The 18341-nt window shown below is 42.2% G+C and overlaps 1 protein-coding gene across 9 annotated transcripts in view; it reads left to right on the forward strand.

Annotated features, from left to right (window-relative positions):
• The window catches only part of SULF2 (sulfatase 2), a 311690-nt gene that overhangs the window by 187002 nt on the left and 106347 nt on the right, over nt 1-18341 (forward strand). For 8 of the 9 annotated variants that reach the window (XM_075901571.2, XM_089769700.1, XM_006132193.5 and 5 more), the window contains one exon: nt 15708-15952. In XM_075901571.2, the coding sequence (XP_075757686.2) occupies nt 15708-15952 (245 nt within the window). Of the gene's footprint in view, nt 1-5005; nt 5498-15707; nt 15953-18341 lie in introns of those variants that run through there. The other variant, XM_075901573.2, reaches the window with a different exon arrangement.

Genomic DNA, 18341 nt, shown 5'->3' on the forward strand with positions numbered 1-18341 from the left:
TGTTTGAAGTAGTGTATGTATTGTTGGTGGGTTATCAACATTCATATTTGGTTAATTTTGACCCTTACCTTGAAAACTAAGATTATATTAATGGAAATATTTTAGGCATCAATATCTAAATTCTATCATTTAATTTGCAATTAAGTAGAAATATTTTATAGTATATCTACCATATATTTGAGAGAGTTTGTCTGTGTGTGTGTGTGTGTGTGTGTGTGTGTGTGTGTGTGTGTGTGTGTGTGTGTGTGTCTGTTAGTTCAAGAACTCCTCCTAAATTGTAAAAGCTAGGACCACCAAATTTGAAATGCAACTTCCTCTTATCATAACTTAAAGCCAGGTTAGAATTTGGTTGTTCCAGGACAATAGGATGTGCCTGGAATACAATTGTTTCTCATAAAAGGGAGGGCTCTGGTAGCAGGGACAGTTATACTGCATAATAACCATGGCGGAAGGCAGGAAGGGGCCAGAGATGGGGATTGAGACAACTATAACCCTATTGGGGCAGCAGGGGTGGAGAGTGGGACAGCTATCTACTGTAGATTTCAGAGAGTTTGTCTGTCTGTGTGCATGTGTGTCTGTCCCCCAGCTGGGGGATATGCAGTCCTCCCCCAGTTGTGCCAGCTGTGGTGGCCATGGACAGGTGCTTCTCGCCTTGCCCCAAGCTGCTGGGGTTTCTCTGACAGAGAGGCAGCATTGCGGAGGGTGAGTGGGGCAGGCAGGAGCATCACCCCACCCCCTCATCCTACACAGTGCTGCCTTTATCAGCCTCTGTCTGCGAGCTCGGAACCCCAGTGGACCAGGGCTGCTGCCACACTGCGCTGCTGCCTCTGTATCCGAGGAAGCAGTGTGGGGTGGCAGAGGTCTGGAATGCACTTGCTGCAGCCTGCCTCTTGAATAGTTGTGTTAATGCTAACATTTGGTGTGGTTATATGACTATTCAGTTACACACTATCTAACATCCCTAGTTAATAATAAATAACTTTTAGTTAATTAGTAACTTGTAGCTAATCAAGCTACAAAAAAATAATGACAGTCTAATTAGAGACACAAGGTAAGTGAGGTAATATCTTTTATTGCATCAACTTCTGTTGGTGGGAGAGAAATCTTTCAAGTTAAAAAACTTGACTCTCTCACCAAAGGAAGTTGGTCCGATAAAAAGATACTATACACATACCTTGTATCTCGGATATCCTGGGACCAACACAGATAAACAACACTGAAAACAGCAAGCAGCGTAATGGCATTCTGAAAGATGTTAGTCAATTTTTTTTTCTGACCAATGTTACTCATGATCTAATGAATGTGTTAGTCTTTAAGGTGCCACAGGACTGCTCATTGTTTTTACAGTTGCAGACTGTACACTGCTATCCCTCGGAAACATTTTACAATGAGATTAGGTGCATTATGGAAGCAGAAGTAGCAGATACTGTTTTTATTTTTGGAATCATCTAATATTGGATACACTTGGAGGAAGTATAATACCCAAGTAGCTAGACAAGGGCTTGATCATAAGAACATAAGAATGACCATACTGGGTCAGACGAATGGCCCATCCAGCCCACTATCCTGTCTGCTGACAGTGGGCAGATGCCCACAGGGAGGGAACACAACAGGTAATCCTCACGTGATCTCTCCCCTGTAACCCACCTCCACAGAAACAGAGGCTAGGGACATCATTCCTACCCATCCTGGCTAATAGCCATTGATGGACCTAACCTCCATGAATCTATCAAGTCTTTTTTGAACCCTGTTAAAGTCCTAGCCTTCACCACATCCTCTGGCAAGAAGTTCCAGAGATTGACTGTACACTGAGTGAAGAAAAACTTCCTTTTGGTTGTTTTAAACCTCTACTGCATGTTAATTTCATTTGGTCACCCCTAGTTCTTATGTTTGGGAATAAGTAAATAGCTTTTCCTTATTCACTTTTTCCACACCTGTCATGATTTCCACACCACACACTCTATCATATCCCCCCTTAGTCTCCTCTTTTCTAAGCTGAAAAGGCCACATCTTTTTAATCTCTCTTCATGTGAGAACCATTCCAAACTTCTAATAATTTTTGTTGCCCTTTTCTGAATCTTTTTTGATCTGTAGTGACCATTTTAAATCACTCTGGACTATCTTTATTTTCTCCAATTGTTGACTGGAGAGAGATTATTTCATTTTAAAAAGTGTGTAACATTCACTCCCCCATGCACCTGTAGGATTATTTTATCAAGAATGTGAACTTTTTGTTTCTCATCTACAGATAAACAATTCTAAATACCTTTAAAACCTTAAAACATTCTAAGCTCTTTTTGGCAATGAAAAAAATAATTGAAATGACCAAAACGTTAAATTTTGGAAAGCTATTCAGCCTGCCCAATAGCTGTTTCTGTTGTGGTTTGTAACAGAGCCAAAACAAACTGCTCTTGAAATACGAGATGGAAGCACTATCCACTTCACAGAGTTGTCATAAACCAAAGGATATATTATTCTCTTAATGCATTAATTCTCTACTTGCATAACTCTCATTATCATTAATGAGAAGTATGTGCAACCTCTGTGAGGGGAATATACCATTTTGTTAAATTGGGAGGTCCATTGTGACAGATTTTCTGAATACTCAAATTCAGATTATAGTCACATCATCTCTTTAATATTTTAAATCTCTTTATTGGTCACCATTTTATTTTAATGAAAATTCCCATCATGAGCTACTTTCTTATGTAAGGTAGGGCAAAATATATTAAATATGATGAAGCTGGCTTAACGTCAGCTGGTCTAAACATTTTTTTGTATCTGCATAAGTGTTGGATAGAGGAATTATTTTTGTTGTTAACTGATATATGACAATACAACCCTTATTATGGATTCTGTTATACTGGTGTAAAGTTGCCTGCACCTGCATAGCTTAATCACCTTCCTGTATGGGCATAAATTATGCTATATTTAGGCCTGGTCTACAGTAGACCAGGCAGGTCAGCTTAAGGTACGCCATCCAGCTACACAAAACGTGTAATTGGATTTGGTTTACTCAGGGCCGGACTGAGGCATGGGCGAGCCGGTCACCAACTGATGGGGGGCGCCTGATGGCAGCCAGCCAGCAGTGCCCTTCCCCCCACGGCCGTGGGGCCCTACACGGCCCGGCGCGTGCGCCAGCAGCACACACCGGGCCGTGCAGCGCATGTGCCATGCACTCCAGAGGTGGACCCAAAAGGCCTCGGGCCAGCCCTGGGTTTACCTTAAGACGAGCCACCACAGCGTCTACACAGCGGGAGGCTGACGGGAGCACATGCTCCCCTTGGCTTCCCTTACTCCTCACAGAATGAGGAGTACAGAATGCTGGCGGGGGCTGCCCTCAGCGTTTGACCTAAATCGAACATTAGATCAACCTCTGGAGGGTTGATCTTCTCTGTAGTTTAGACATGACCTTATAGTGGTATAATTACAAGCAGAGTAGTAGGGTTGTACTCATTGGTATCTTGTATCCAAACCGCCTGGCATGGCCCCGCCCACACTCTGCCCCCAGAATGCCTGCTGTAGGTGTATTGAGGCAGAGTGTTGCTGCCCTGGAGTGCCCGCCCTCCCCATGCTCCTGGGCTGAGGAGGCTCGGGCCATGCACCTTCCTCCCTCCCCAGTGCTCTGGGGCCAGGGAGACTCATGCCGCACGCTCTCCTCCCTCCCTGGTGCACTAAGCTGGGGCACATGTGCCCCCTGCCTTCCCCGTGCTGGGGGTCAGGGCTGTATATGGGGCTGGGGGCCTGTCTTCCCCAGTGTTAGCTGCACCAACCACCCATGGTTGTACTGCTTAACTATACGAGAAAATTATATCCTGTCCATTTTCAACTGTTGGAATAGTTTAAAGTAGATCAACATCCTGTAACAGAAGGGGTGGGAACCTATTAAGCCTACCAAATAAAGTCTGAATTAAGGCCATCACCAGGTTAACTAGTGCTTGCGGAGGGGATGTATTCGGTTTATGTATAGTTTGTCCAGAATCAGAATAAGGATCTATTTTCAATTATTATACAGGACCTGGTGCTGCTACTGCCCTACCCCAACAACCTGACTCAAGATTTTTTTAAATGACTAACGTTGTTGGGCACCTTAATTTTTAAGCCCCCCCAAAGGCGACACTTGAGCAAGGTCTGAATTCAGAAGGTACTGAGTACCCACTTTTATGGATACTACATTTTGTATCAGCACTCACATCTGTAGCTACGAAGATGAGCCAGGGGTATTCACATCTGCAAATGCAGATTCCCACAGATATAAAGTGGAGAGTAATTCTAAATACAAAATGTATATCACACATCCCTGTCTGCAGAAATGAGCTGCAGATAGCCACATCCACATTATAAAGATAAAGCAGGTATCTTTAGATCTGCAAGCTCTAAAAATCAGGCCTCTTTCAAATGTCAAGTGAGGCACCTCAACGCCTAGTCATGTTGGAATATATTTTAATCTAAGGGTCCTGATCCTGGAACAACTCACTCCTGTGGCTATATTGGCCTGAACAGTCTGTTGAACTTAATTACTCACGTGGGTAAAATCAGATGCATGTTTGCAGGCTCAAACCCTAGGTAGGATTTTTGTGAAACACAAAGCAGATGGAAGTACTGTAGCTTGTGTGTGTCTGTGTGTTTTGCCATGATCCCTATAAGTGCCAGGCTGGATAAATTGCAGCAGTGCTTTAACTATTCGGCTTGTCCTAAAGGACTTTGCCCATTCTGGTGCTCCCCCCCCCCCCCCATTCTCCTTCCGAAGGGAAAACTCCTGGCTCAGCTCTGACTTTCGCCGAATAGTGTCCGTGAAGCGGGCCGAATTCTCTGTCTCGGCGCTGGGCGAAGACAGGGCGAAGCCCAGACAGGCAGAGCCGCAGGCGGCTGGACTTTGAACAAGTGCCGGGGGGCTGGTGGAGCAGGTTTCCTCTCCTCCCGACGCCGCTCGGGAATTGCGTCAGTGCTGGGAGGAGGGTCCTGGAGCTCAAGGAACTTTTTTTAAAAATACTCCAAAGCCATCTCCCCCCCCCCCCCCCCAGGGCTGTTTGGAAATGGGCTCCAGCTGCTGCCCTGCGCCAGGGCTCGCGCGCCCTTCTCCCCAGCCCTGCGCCGCCCCGCCAGGGCCGTGGCAGGAGGACCGCGCCGGCTGCTGTACCCCGGCCCTGGCGCTGCCGCGTTGCGCTATTTAAACCGCGCTCGGTGCAGCAGCCAGCGGCAGAGCCGAGCCGAGCCCCAGCGGCAGAGCAGCAGCCGAGGATCCAGCGCAGCGCGTGTGCGCGCCGCGGGGGAGCGGGCAGGAGGCGGCCACCGGCTGGGGGGTGTTGAAGGAGCCGTAAGCCCCTCGTCCCCCAGCGCAAGGACGGAGCGGGGGAGGCCATGCCCGGCACTGGGGACTCCTGGCGGGCGAGCCCAGCTGCTGCTGCAGCGGGGAGGCTGAGCTGCTCCTGAGGCGGTGCTGGAAGGGGACATGCGGCACTCAGCCGCCGGCTACTGCTGCGCTTTCACTGCCCGGGTAAGTGGGGCAGGGGAAGGGGGCGCGTGGGGTCACTGGGTAGAGAGGAGCGACCCCAGAGCCTCCCCGCAGAGCCGCGCAGGGGCGCCCAAAGTTGAGTGGAGCTGCAGAGGGTGGCTGGGGGGGGGTGAGGAAAGGGGGGTCAGGGAGATGGTTGGAGGATGGGGAGTTTAGGGACAAGGAGGAGATGAGAGCAGGGGGTTGGGTGCGGGATGGGGCGGAGTGTGGAAGGGTTTGGAGAATGGGGCAGGGGAGACGAAGCCGTGCTGGGAGTGTGGGATGATGGAGGGGGCTGGGAGTTCCTGCTAGCCCTCCAGGATACTCCGGGATTGAAAGATTAATCTTTAATTCAAGATTACATGGCGTTGACATCTCCAGGAATACATCCAACCACAGTGGGCCACAGGGGGGTGGGAGGAGGAGAGGAGATGAGGTAGGGTTAGGGAAGAGGTGATGGTAGATGGGCTAGGAGACAGGTGGAGGCTGGCAAGTAGGTCAGACTGGGTCGATGAGGAGCAGCCCAGGCACTGGGCCCCAGGCTAATAGGGACAAGAAAAGATGCTGCTCTGCTCCCAAGAGCCGAGTATCCCCTGACGACTGGGGTTGCAGGCTCTGTGCACAGCGGAAGGGTACCTGGCTTGCTGGGGTACCTGCTTAATGCAGGTGGAGTGTGGTTACCTGCACTTGGCAGGGTTCGGAACGTATTTAATTCAAACACCCTTGATACGACGGGGCAGGGCTTTTATAGAAGCCCAGAGCCCACAGTGATTAAAACTTGCACTGGGCGAGAGCTGCACAGTGTGCAAGTCTAATGGCCAGGGCTTCAGGAAGCCAGAGACTGTTTGTGCTGTATTTATCTAAAGGTACCATGTTTAAACCTATCCTGGCTTGGGATGAAATACCAGATGCTGGGAGGTATCTGTGCAAGGAACAGTCATTTGGAGAACAGCTGATGCCTTGGCACTTAATTTTTCATTTGATAAATTCATGTGCTGTGGGTTTTTAACAACCAACCACCTGGCATTGAAAAATCTAATTTTTCCTATATACAATAATATACAGTCTTTAGTCACTGAATGGATTTGTCCCAGTTTTTCTTTTTAAAAGTCTATTTTTTTTTCTGGTGGCATATTGGCTCCATATTCATTCATTCTTCTCTTTACGGTATTTCCAAATCTCCCCTCAACCGCAGTTAATATGAATTTTTAAAATGTATTCTTAAAAATCAACCTAAAGTTGTACTTAAAAAAAAGATGGTGAGAGTTTATCCTCATCCTCTCTGTTAAATTGTTCTTGGGACAGAAGTGAATATGCTATAGAAACAGACTTCAATGGACAGAGGAACAAAATAAAACTCAAATTTTATATGAGAACTAGCTCACACCAAAGTTTTTTTTTTTTTTTACATGATAGTTCTACTGACTGCTAATATGGAATAATGTGGTATTTAATGGTTAAGTACTTCTCACAAAAATGTAAATGAAGATTAGAGTCAGAGGAAAATGTTATTTAAACTAAAGGATAGTGTGTGCAGAAAGATTCAGAAAGGAAGACAGATTTCCACTTGTTGAAAGCTTAGCAGTTTGAGTCCTGGTTGCAGTGCTCACCAACAGAACAAAAGTAATTCAAAACAATCTGTTTAAATTCATAATTTAATGTTCTAACAAGCATCTAAAGCTGTGATAATGTCTAAATAGTTTCACAAAGAGGTCAGACATATAATGGCTGTGTCTAGACTGGCAAGTTTTTCCGCAAAATCATCTGCTTTTGCGGAAAAACTTGCCAGCTGTCTACACTGGCCGCTTGAATTTCCGGAAAAGCACTGACGATCTCATGTAAGATCATCAGTGCTTTTCCAGAAATACTATGCTGCTCCCATTTGGGCAAAAGTCTTTTTCTGAAAGACTTTTGCGCAAAAAAGCCAGTGTAAACAGCACAGTACTGTTTTCCGCAAAAAAGCCCCGATTGCGCAAATGGTGATCGGGGCTTTTTTGCGGAAAACCGCGTTTAGATTGGCCACGGATGCTTTTCCGCAAAAAGTGCTTTTGCGGAAAAGCATCCTGCCAATCTAGATGTGCTTTTCTGAAAATGCTTTTAACGGAAAACTTTTCCGTTAAAAGCATTTTCGGAAAATCATGTCAGTGTAGACGTAGCCTATAGTGATTAATCAGTCTTCATCCTGCATAAAACTTTCAAAAGCCAAGTCTGGGAGCTTACATTTATAACTTTGTTGGACCCTAAAAATCATGGTCTTAATAAAGAGGCTGAATTTATTACACAGTTTGTAACCCACTAACCCCCCCCCCCCTACTTGTTCTATGATGATAGAGGCATTAATGAGCCACTTTACCTTGAATGGTCCCCTAGAGCAGCGTTTCCCAACTGCTGGTCCACAGAGCAGCACTGGGCCGTGAACTCCTGCCTCCCAGGCAGTGGTATACTGCCAGCCATTCCCCCAGGTGGGTTCCACTGGGGAGCACAGTAGTGCCTGCATGATGCGCACCAAGAATTTGAGGCCCACCCAGCTGCTCAGGGGTGGGGTCATGTGGCAGGTGCCAGCCCTAACTTCAGCCCTTCCCCAGGGCTGGAGCTGCAGGCCACGTGGTGGGTGGCAGCTGCTCCGGTGGCCCCAGTTGGGGCCAGAGCTGGAGCTGTGGGCCGTGTGGTGGACAGCCAGTGGCTGCTCCAGAAGTCTCAGCTGAGGCCAGAGCTGGAGCTATGGGTCATGTGGCCAGAGCTGGAGCTGCGGGAAAGTGAAGTGAGAGGGTCACGCTGGTGAGCGGAGGGCGGTGCATGGGCAGCCCAAGGCCCATGTGTAGGGAAAGCTGCCGCAGGGCAAACCTCCAACACTGAAGAGGAGGCTGGAGCAACATCGCTAGTCCTTCATGCACCGAGTGTGGATCCCGGCCTCGCCAGGCTGCAAATAAATGAACATGCAAATAAAATGTTATCGGTCCGCCAAAAGTTTGTGAGTTGGTTTACTGGTTCATGGTATAAAAAAGGTTGGGAACCACTGTCCTAGGAAGATGCAGGACAATGTAGCACTTTAAAGACTAACACGTGATAGCATAAATTATATTTCTGGATGCGCAGGAATATGTGTTCTTGATCTTATAACTCACTTGGTTAGGTCCAATAATGGTATCAGCAGAATGAATATGTGGACAAAGCTGGCAGCAGGGTTTGTTGCAAGGGAAGGTACCAGGGTTGGTATTAGTGTGGTATGTCCTGTGGTTGTTGGTAAGAATCATCTTGAGGTTAGGTGGTTGTCTATAGGAGACTATGGGTCTGTCTCCCAGAGCCTCTTGGAGTATGGTATCCTGTTCCAGTATAGGCTGTAGTTTATTGATAATGTGTTGGACAGGTTTAAGTTGGGGGTTGTAGGTGATGACAAGTGGTGTTCTATTGTTGGTATTCTTGGGTCTGTCTTTAAGTAGATGGTTTCTAGGTATCTATGAACAGAAAGTGTCCGTCTGCTATGTACATTGGACAAACATCTCAGACACTTCGCCAAAGGATTAATGCCCACAAAACAGATATCAGACAAGATCACAAAGAAAAAACAGTTTCTTGCCATTTTAACCAGAAAGGACACTCTCTAAATGACTCAACCACCTGCATTCTGCTACAAAGACCTTTTACATCTGCACTTGAAAGGGAATCCTCTGAACTGTCATTCATGTTAAAATTCGACACTCTCCGAGAAGGAATGAACAAACACTCAAACTATCTTACCCATTACCAAGATAGCTTCCCCAATTATCACCTCTAATACCATTAGCTCACAGACATCCCACTCTCCCCACGAGGAGTAACGGTAGTTCGAACTAGGAAGCCTAGCTCGAACTACCTAGTTCGTGCCGCGTGTAGCCGCGCGGCACGGGGTTCGAACCAGCCGGGATTTAAAAATGGCGGCGCCCGGCTTATGCAAATGAAGCCCAGGAAATTCAAATCCCGGGCTTCATTTGCAATTGCGGTATGCCTACATTACCCCGCTAGTTCGAATTAGCGGGGTAGTGTAGACATACCCTCGGAGATTATTTTGAAATATCTAAATTTGAAATAGTAACTCTCGAAAAACACAATCAAATTGAGTGTCCTCACTATGGGGAAGCCTCAAAATTAGTAGAAAGCAGGCTCCGTTATTGTGGACACGCTGCCTCAACTTAGAGCCCCAGGAAGCACTAGGGAGTAATTACTTCAAATTACTCTGGGGAGTAGTTATTTCGAAATAGTAGCAGCGAAGTGTCTATGCTTAACTATTATAACTATTTTGAAATAAGCATTAATCCCTGATGAAAGCAGGAGTACAGATTTTGAAATAACAAGCTCTGCTTATTATTTTGAAATAAGAGGGGTTATTTTGAAATAACTCCCTTGGGTAGACCAGGGCTGAGTTCCTTTCCCAGACCTGAGGAAAAGCTCGGTGTAACTCAAATACTTGTCTTTCTCATGAACAGAAATTGGTCCTATAAAAGAGATTAACATTTCCTTAGAGAAATAAAGTGGGTGAGGTAGACATTTAGCCATAGTTCATGCACATACTATTGATGTAACAGTTCAGGTTTCTACTGGTTTGGACTTTGGCTTTTTGTATCCTCTTAAATTTAAATGTATGACTATGAAAAAAATTAAAATATTAATTTAAAAATAAAGAAATATGATGTGTTGTGAGATTACAACACAAATTATGATTCAGTGGGACTTTTCTTCCTTGAGCCTATTTGCACGTAAACAAGAATCTACCTTGTCCAAGTGTAAATGAAATTTTCTGTGTAGGAGAGAGAACATACAAAGCATGGTCTTAAATGGAAATTATAGCTGAATGAAGGCATCAGTGGAAAAGAACTGTTGTGCATGAATGCAAGGATCTGCAATAGTGGTCCAGGAGTTAAAAGAACAGTGGTACAGGAGAAAGCATTTAATTGACAACCTGATAAACAATCTGCTTGTTTAATTGGGATGACTGCTAGGGAATGCATTACACATAATGCATTTCTGTGCTTCTAAACACTGCATAAATGGCACACCTAAGTCTGCTTAAATAAGTCTAGTGTTGACTCCAAACATATTCACAACAGTTATCAAGTGTGAGTTGCTGTTTGCTAACATAATTTTCCCATTATGTAGTGCCCTTTGTTCTTCACATGCTATTTCCCTGTTTATGGCTGCTAAATGAGTCAAACATGCCTTAGCTGCTTTTTTTTTTAATTACTGTTTTGCAGTATGATCTTTTTTTAAAGCAATCCAATAAATAAAAGTGAATTTGAGATGCAATTATTTTATAAATCTGCTTTTAGTTATATGTAAAATTAATGGCATATTAAGTTCAAAGAATGTATTGTTTCTTTTTTCATTAAAAAATTGTTCCATGTTGTATATTATGTCTTTGGTAGTAGAGTATGAGCCAGATTCTCTTCTTAATTATGTTGAGAGTAAATCAAGAAGATTTTATTTTACTTTAATAGATTTACACTTCATTTCCACTAGTGTAATAGGAGTGTTTAGAAGAGGGACAATTGAAATATTTCTCAGCTGTCTGTAAGTCTGGTCCAGTTTCATCATTAGTAACTGCATAGAGAATAAACTTAAAAAACAAATAGTCTGGTAGCACTTTAAAGACTAACAAAATATGTAGATGGTATCATGAGCTTTCATGGACACAGCTCATTACTTCATATGATCCTGAAGAAATGGGCTGTGCCCACAAAAGCTCATGATAATATCTACATGTTTTGTTAGTCTTTAAAGTGCTACCAGACTGTTTGTTGTTTTTTAAGTTTTTCCTGTTACAGACTAACACGCCTACCCCTCTGAAGCTGCAAAGAGAATGCTAGTCCTAATAACCCAGCATTATCCACTACAGTTTTCAGCATAGTAGCTGTTAGTCTTGTGCTAATCGATTTTAATCAATGTGGTGTTAAAAAAACAGTATTTGGAGTCAGTGTTGATGTTGGTGCTCGCAGTTCTGCTGGGCTGGTGGTGGTGGTGGTAAAGAGACATTTTTTTCAGAAATTTCCCTAACAGAGGCAGCCCTTAAGAGCAGAATTTGGATCTTAATAGAATAAGCATTTTTAAAAAGCCCCTCCCTTGAACATTTATAAATGTGACTTAGTCATAACATTCTGCATTGCCACACAAGAGAACTAAGTTTGCCTGTAGTTTTGCTCCATAGCTGGCAGAATATTAAGAACAAGGGAGCAATCTGTATCCAATTCAGCCTATGAAGGGAGGCAGTGATTTGTTTTAGCGCATGGTGGGCATGGAGGAGGGGCAGAACATTCTGCTCCTTGTGCACCTCCCTTGTGTTGTAGATGCTCACAAAGTTACTGCAACTCAGCTGTTTCCACCGAGAGAAAATTTTCTAGGGTTTTGATGGTACTTGCATATAAACAGGCCTGATCAAACTTTGCTGCATTTTTTGGCAAGTTAGGAGAAACTGTCTACCCTAACCCCCGCTGCTGATCTTATCTCCATGACTTCAGCAACACAAATAATGTAGGTGATGTCGACGTGCTTACCGCAGCATCTTGTGTGTGGTAAGGTCCATGGGTTTTGCTCTCCCATCAATGCTGGCTTCTTTTCTCAGCTTGGTGGGAGTACTGGTGTTGACAGGAGAGCGCTCAGATATCGATTTATCACGTCTAAGAAGACACAATAAATTGACCACTAATGGATCAATCACTACAGCATCAGTCCCCAGCATAGTGAAGAGTAAGCCATAAAAGGCGCGCCTAATTTCATAAGAAGCAGCACAGATTAGAGCTGTCCCCATCTGTTACATGTGAGTGTGGCCAGCAGAGGCTACAGGTCACAGCACATATATAACCAGAACCGCTGGGCCACTGATTTCAAAATGCAGCGCCAGCCATAGATGCACCATATTAAAGGTGAAGGCAGATATAGAATTCCTGCAGCTAGCAGGGATACAGATAGTAAATCAAACCTCTAAACAAGAATGGTAAAGAATTTGAATAGCTACTTCGCCTTTGACCTGTTGTTTCTTTTTTCAATGCACTAATAATTGGACAAACGTTCTCAATTGTGACGCTTTTTGTGAAGTATTGTCTCACATTCACAGTGGTCAGATGTAGTCTATGAGTTGTGACATCTCTGCTGCCATTTTATTAAGCTACTTAGGGCTGTTAATTAGATTTCACTATCTTGTATGAATACACACATTCAGAAAATAGAGAATTATTTTGCAAATCCCTTTAATTTTTTACCCAGTTAATAATACGAGTTTTGGACAGAACGGTATACTTCAAGGTGGTTCCAGAGACACCTATCATGATAAGAATTCCTCACAACAAAAGCATGACATGAGAATAGTTTAAACATTTGAAGCAGAAAGGGGAAAAGATAAAAGTAATTATTTTGATAGAGGTTGCCTGCTGAACTTAACATACAATATTTTCATATTTTAGAACTAATGGTAATTTTATGATTGTAAATACATTTTTGTGCTAGAAAAAATGAGAAGATATTTCTGTATATGTTGTTTTTTATAATGTCCCAAAATATACTAAGAATTGTATAGAAAGACATAGTCCCTGGCCCAACGAGCTAATTGTCTCATTTTAGAGGTGATGCAGTGAGGGTAATAAATAGGAAGGGAATGATCTGAGGAATGGGGGAAGAAGAGGTTACAACAGTCATGGTTAGTCCCATATATTTGCTTAGTGAAGAAATAAAAAGCAAGATACACTAATGCAGTGTTTCTCAAACTGTGGTCCGCGGAGCCCCTAGAGGGCTCCGCGAGGTTGACAAACTGGAAATATCGATAGGTACAACACATACAATCAGTGGACCACTGGGGCTCCACATAAATTTGTACGCATGTAAAGGGCTCTCGAGTCCTAAAAGTATGAGAACCACTGCACTAATGAATAAATCCCATATCCAATTAAGGGAAGCATGATAAGATGCAACAGTGATGAACAACCTTCTGAAACAGTCACCAAAAACTTGTAGCCAGAGGCAGCTGGCTAGTCACAAGTGAAAAATTAAATGCCTCAAATTCCATGTCTTCAGGGGAAAAAAAAAACACTAGCTTTGTAATGGGAATGGCCAGACAATCCGTTTTGGTGGGGTTTTTTTTAAATATACATTTATGCTTATCAGAATTTTTGTTTGTCTTCAGGAGGGAATATTTCTACTAATGTGCACCTCTTCACTTCCATTTTTTTATTCTTCCTCCCCCGAGAACAGCTCATGGGTATGCCCCTCTTTCCGCTTTTGACTTTTCCAAGTAGCAGCTGCACTGTGAAACTGGCATGATTCTTGCCTGTTTCACTGCTACAGGCAGAATTCTGAAAATGAGCAATGAAAACGGACAAGACTTGGTCAGCGTGCACTCTGTTATGGTCTGGCAAAGCTCTGGGCAGAGCAGAGGTACTAGAGCAGTCAGTCTGCAGTTTTAGGAAGACTTCTCTCTCCCTTTCCTCCCTCCCATAATCACATAGGTTAGAATTTTTTCCTTTAAATAAAAACTTAGATTCTGCAGAAGTTGATTTACTTTGCCCAGGAATCAGTAAATAGACTTGCTGGGGTGAATAATTAGGTTGACTTTTCAATCCTGGTCTATGTATATGAATTGGGAACTAGCCCTCGCTAAATATTGCACCACAGTACAGCTAGATATCTGATGTCTTAAATATAAGACGTTTGTGGGGACCTCTTCACAAGAGTAGAAACTGTGTGTAATTTCTCAGACCAGTGATTTTTGTCATTATTTGAGACCATATTTAATCAAGGATTATCCCAAGAAACAAATTCTGGTAGCAATGATCTGATAATATTGCTATGAAATAATCTGCCAGGGGTGGGGACAGACAATTTCTGCCTCTCTTTATGAACAGAACATTAAGCTGCTTTCATTGAGTAAAGCACATTGTGCTAGGCTTTTTCTACTCAGCCACTTCTGATCTTTACAAAAGGCAGTTTCCCTTGTGTCACTTTTAATTGATTTCCACTGCACTACATGAACTCGCTGGCACAAGTCCAGAGAAAGCCAGTATATAGGGAATCAAAAATTGACTCATTGATCACTTGATGTGATGAAATAATTAGCTTCTTGATATTCTCTGTATAGTTTCTTACCAGTGCTTTGACTTCCATTAGCAAAAGAAATTCCTTTAAGTAAGAAGATTATCAACCAGCATTGAAATTTAAGAAATATCTCAAAATGTTTGTTCACCCAAGTCATGCCCCTGCTTGCTTAGAAACCGATAGGGCTGTACTGTTGGTGCCAGTGGGAGCAGAAGCTGGGTCTCAGAGACCCGATCCTGCAAACAGTTTATCTCTGAGCAAAATTTTTACTACCATGAGCAGTTCTAGGCATTTGGACCGTTCTCGAGGTGTCTAGTGATAAGAGTTTGCAGAACTAGGCTCTTAAATTTTAAGTACAAAACATGCTTGTTTAGTACTTTAACAGAAAAGAACAGCAACACATTCTGTAAAACCCTTCATATTCAATTGGAAATAACATAAATGCCACCCACAAAGCCAGGAAGTTCAGAGTTAGTGCTGAAACACTAGCCTGAAGTCACCCCCACCATTTTTAGACCCGACTATGCATCCAATTTCTGCCCTGGTATAAAGGGACACAGGTTCCTACTGAAATCTATAAGCATTGCAGCAATTTATGCCAGATCTGAATTTGACTTGTAGTTTGTGTACGATGTGACTTCACTCAATAGGCTTTACAGTGGTAAGTCTTGGTAAAAATCTCTGTTTAGATACGTTTTTCCTTTAAAGGTGATTTTTTTTGACTTGGTAAATAAATACGTGAACCAAAAGTACCAAGAGGGCCTTCAGTTTGCACCACAGCTAAGTACCCTGCAATACCGTAGCTCACAAATCCAGTACTCGCAGTATATCACTTAAATTTCTGATTAGCTACACCTGGCTAATTTTTAAAAAATGTTATTTAAAAAAAGTGTCTTTACATGCTGGGTATCTTAAACTTTTTTTGCAAAGTTTAACACTCAGCAAAATGACATCAGATTTACTCTTACAAATTTTGAATGCTTCTACTTCGAGCAAGGTGAAAAACTGTAAGTACTTTATTTCTCATTTAGGGGATTAGTTTATTTCAGGAACATGTGGATTTTGGCTTTTAAAGAGAACCTCCTTGTTTTGAAAGATTTTGGTAACTGGGAACTTTTTTTGCATAAATGCTTACCTGCTTTCCTTTTCCCCATGTTAGATCTGCAAGTAAAAAGGAAATAGAAGGCATTAACTCAACTTGTTTGGAGAGAACACTACATCAGCACAATATGGCACAGCATAGCATTGTCCTTGGATTATTCATAATGACTGTTTTGTCAATGCTGGATGGAAGTTCAGCTTTCCTGTTAAATCAGCGTCTGAAAGGAAGATTTCAAAGGGACCGCAGAAACATCCGTCCAAACATCATTCTTGTTCTTACTGATGATCAGGATGTAGAACTTGGTAAGAGCCAAACAAAGAGTATGTTAGCTCACAAATATAGCATTGAATTTTCTCAGGGCTAGATTCTGCTCTGAGACACTCTAGTGTAAATGTACCAGTGTAACAGAGAACAGAATCTAACCCCTCAGCTACAAATGAACTTTTTTTGGTGTGAAATGTACAATAGAAAAAACAAGTAGTAAAATATTGTAAAAACTTAGCTGTATGTGTAAAATCTTTTCTAATAATATGCTAATGCCCTGACAACAAATGTAACAGTTTAATACTTGATACATTCTGTCTCTGGGATTATATCCTGCTTTGGTTGGGGAAACAAAATTCTGATTTTTTTATAGTTTATCTTCAGTTTGCTTATTATATTTAACTGTGAAATTTGTACACAAAGATGTCAGGTTTAGATACATAAATGGCTATTCATATAATTACCTTGTGAAACTGCAGTATTTGCAAGCACATTGTTTTTAATCTCTAAATTCCATTATTTAAAATGCATTCCAAGAAATTAAAACTATTTTAAGGTTTTGTTTCCCACGAAGATAAGTGGGCATTTGCTTACTGCTAAGATCATTAAGGATCAGAAGATTTTACCCCTCTTATCCAGCTCTGATCATCTGTTCTACAAGTTGAAGTTGTAATTGTTGAGGAAAGCAGATTAAGCAAGGAAAGTTTGTTTAATCATAATGATTTGGCATAATTATTAAGTTGAAAAGATTGCTGAACAATTAACCTATATCTTTGCAGAATGTTGTGTATAAAGAGTAGCAATTAGAAGAAAGAGTTTTATGAGAGTAGATTTTTAGGTACATTTATAAATGGATTTATGAAGTCCATGTCTATTTAAAAGTTGAGAGAATAGAATCTGTTTTTTTGTTTATTTGGGGCATTATTAAGATAAATTCATATGATAGTAGAATAGAAAACAAATTCTTGGTGGGGAGAGTAGATTTTAAAAGTTGAAAAATGAATTCATGCAGGGACAGCTACTATTCTAAACCAGAAGTGTATGATGGCATCACGACTATGCTTTTATTGATGCTTCCTTTTTATTGATGTTTCTTCATATCATAAACTATAGTCCAGTTGTCACTTGGTTCAAAAGCTAACAACACATTTTTCCAGTGTAACAATAAAAAATAAAACGTTTGCGTAAGTGAGGCAGTTTCAGAAGTTCTTTTTGTTTGTTTTTTTTTGGAGCGAGGGTTATATTTTTCACAATTAGACAGACCAGTTTCAATAATGCATATCCAAAAAAGCCAAGTACATTATAACCCAGTCTCATGTGACCAAAATCCAGAGGGTGGTCCTAAAAAATTTATCACTTTCTATTTTATGCCCGCCTGCCTGTCTCTGATGTAATTGTTAATGTCCTCTGGGCAGTATATTTCTTTTCTCAGGTAATCTGTTGTCTCTTTCCAATTTCATGCACAATGGGCATCTGTCCACACAAATTAGGGTCCGGCTGGAGGAAATGCATTTGATGAAGCTGAGATTTGATATGTATCAGATTCCAGTTAATAGCTTAATGAGACCAGATGTTTATTTGTGGTCATTTTTTATTCTTAAATTGGCCAATTTTATGTATCTAAACTACTCTTAGTGAGTATTCGAGTTAATGCATTCAGGAAGATGGAGGCAAGATGTCAGTTGCATTTAGTCTATAGATTGCAAATGCAAGCCAACAAAAATTTGGAAATGGTTAGAGGTGCCGTATAGGCAACAGAGCACAGCAAAGATGGCCAGTATTTCTGAGGAAACTCAGAAGTAAATTGTGCTTTTGGTAGGCAAAGCTGGCATTGTGGCTTGTTTTGTTTTCCTGCTGAGATTGTTTTGTGGTTATTTGTGATTTGAAAGGAGAGAGGATTCAATCTCAGGCTTTCTTCACAGTCTTCTCCTATTTTAACTTAAGATGTCAACAATATAGTTGTAACGGGTACAGTTGCCAGAAGGAGATACAGAGCATTCAGGAAAGGGGCTTGACTTCTTTTATTCTGCTGCTAATCATGCTTTTTTACTCGGAAAGCCAAATCGCAGCAATGGATTGAAACATGGGAGGGTCTGATGAAAAGGCCGCATGATTTTCCGGTCAAGGGAGTTGGAGTGTGTTTTGCTGGTTGTGAACAAGAGACGATAACTGCTTTCTTCTGAGCTTTCTTTACCTGAAGACGAAGAAAAAGCTCAATCAACTGTTGGAACAGGCATGCTCAGTTGCTTGTCTTCTCAGGACAATTCTCTTAATTAGGTGGTGAACACATTGGTATATGAGTAAGAAGGGTTGAAATATACTGATGGCAGAGAATAATTTTCCAATTAAATTAATGAGCATCCAAGCTGTCCTACTGCTGATGTCCACTGCATTATAAATGCCAGGTTCTCCAGTTTAATTTGGACT

Source organism: Pelodiscus sinensis, chromosome 17 (assembly GCF_052426305.1).
Source record: "Pelodiscus sinensis isolate ZL-2025 chromosome 17, ASM5242630v1, whole genome shotgun sequence".
Classification (NCBI taxonomy): Eukaryota; Metazoa; Chordata; order Testudines; family Trionychidae; genus Pelodiscus; species Pelodiscus sinensis.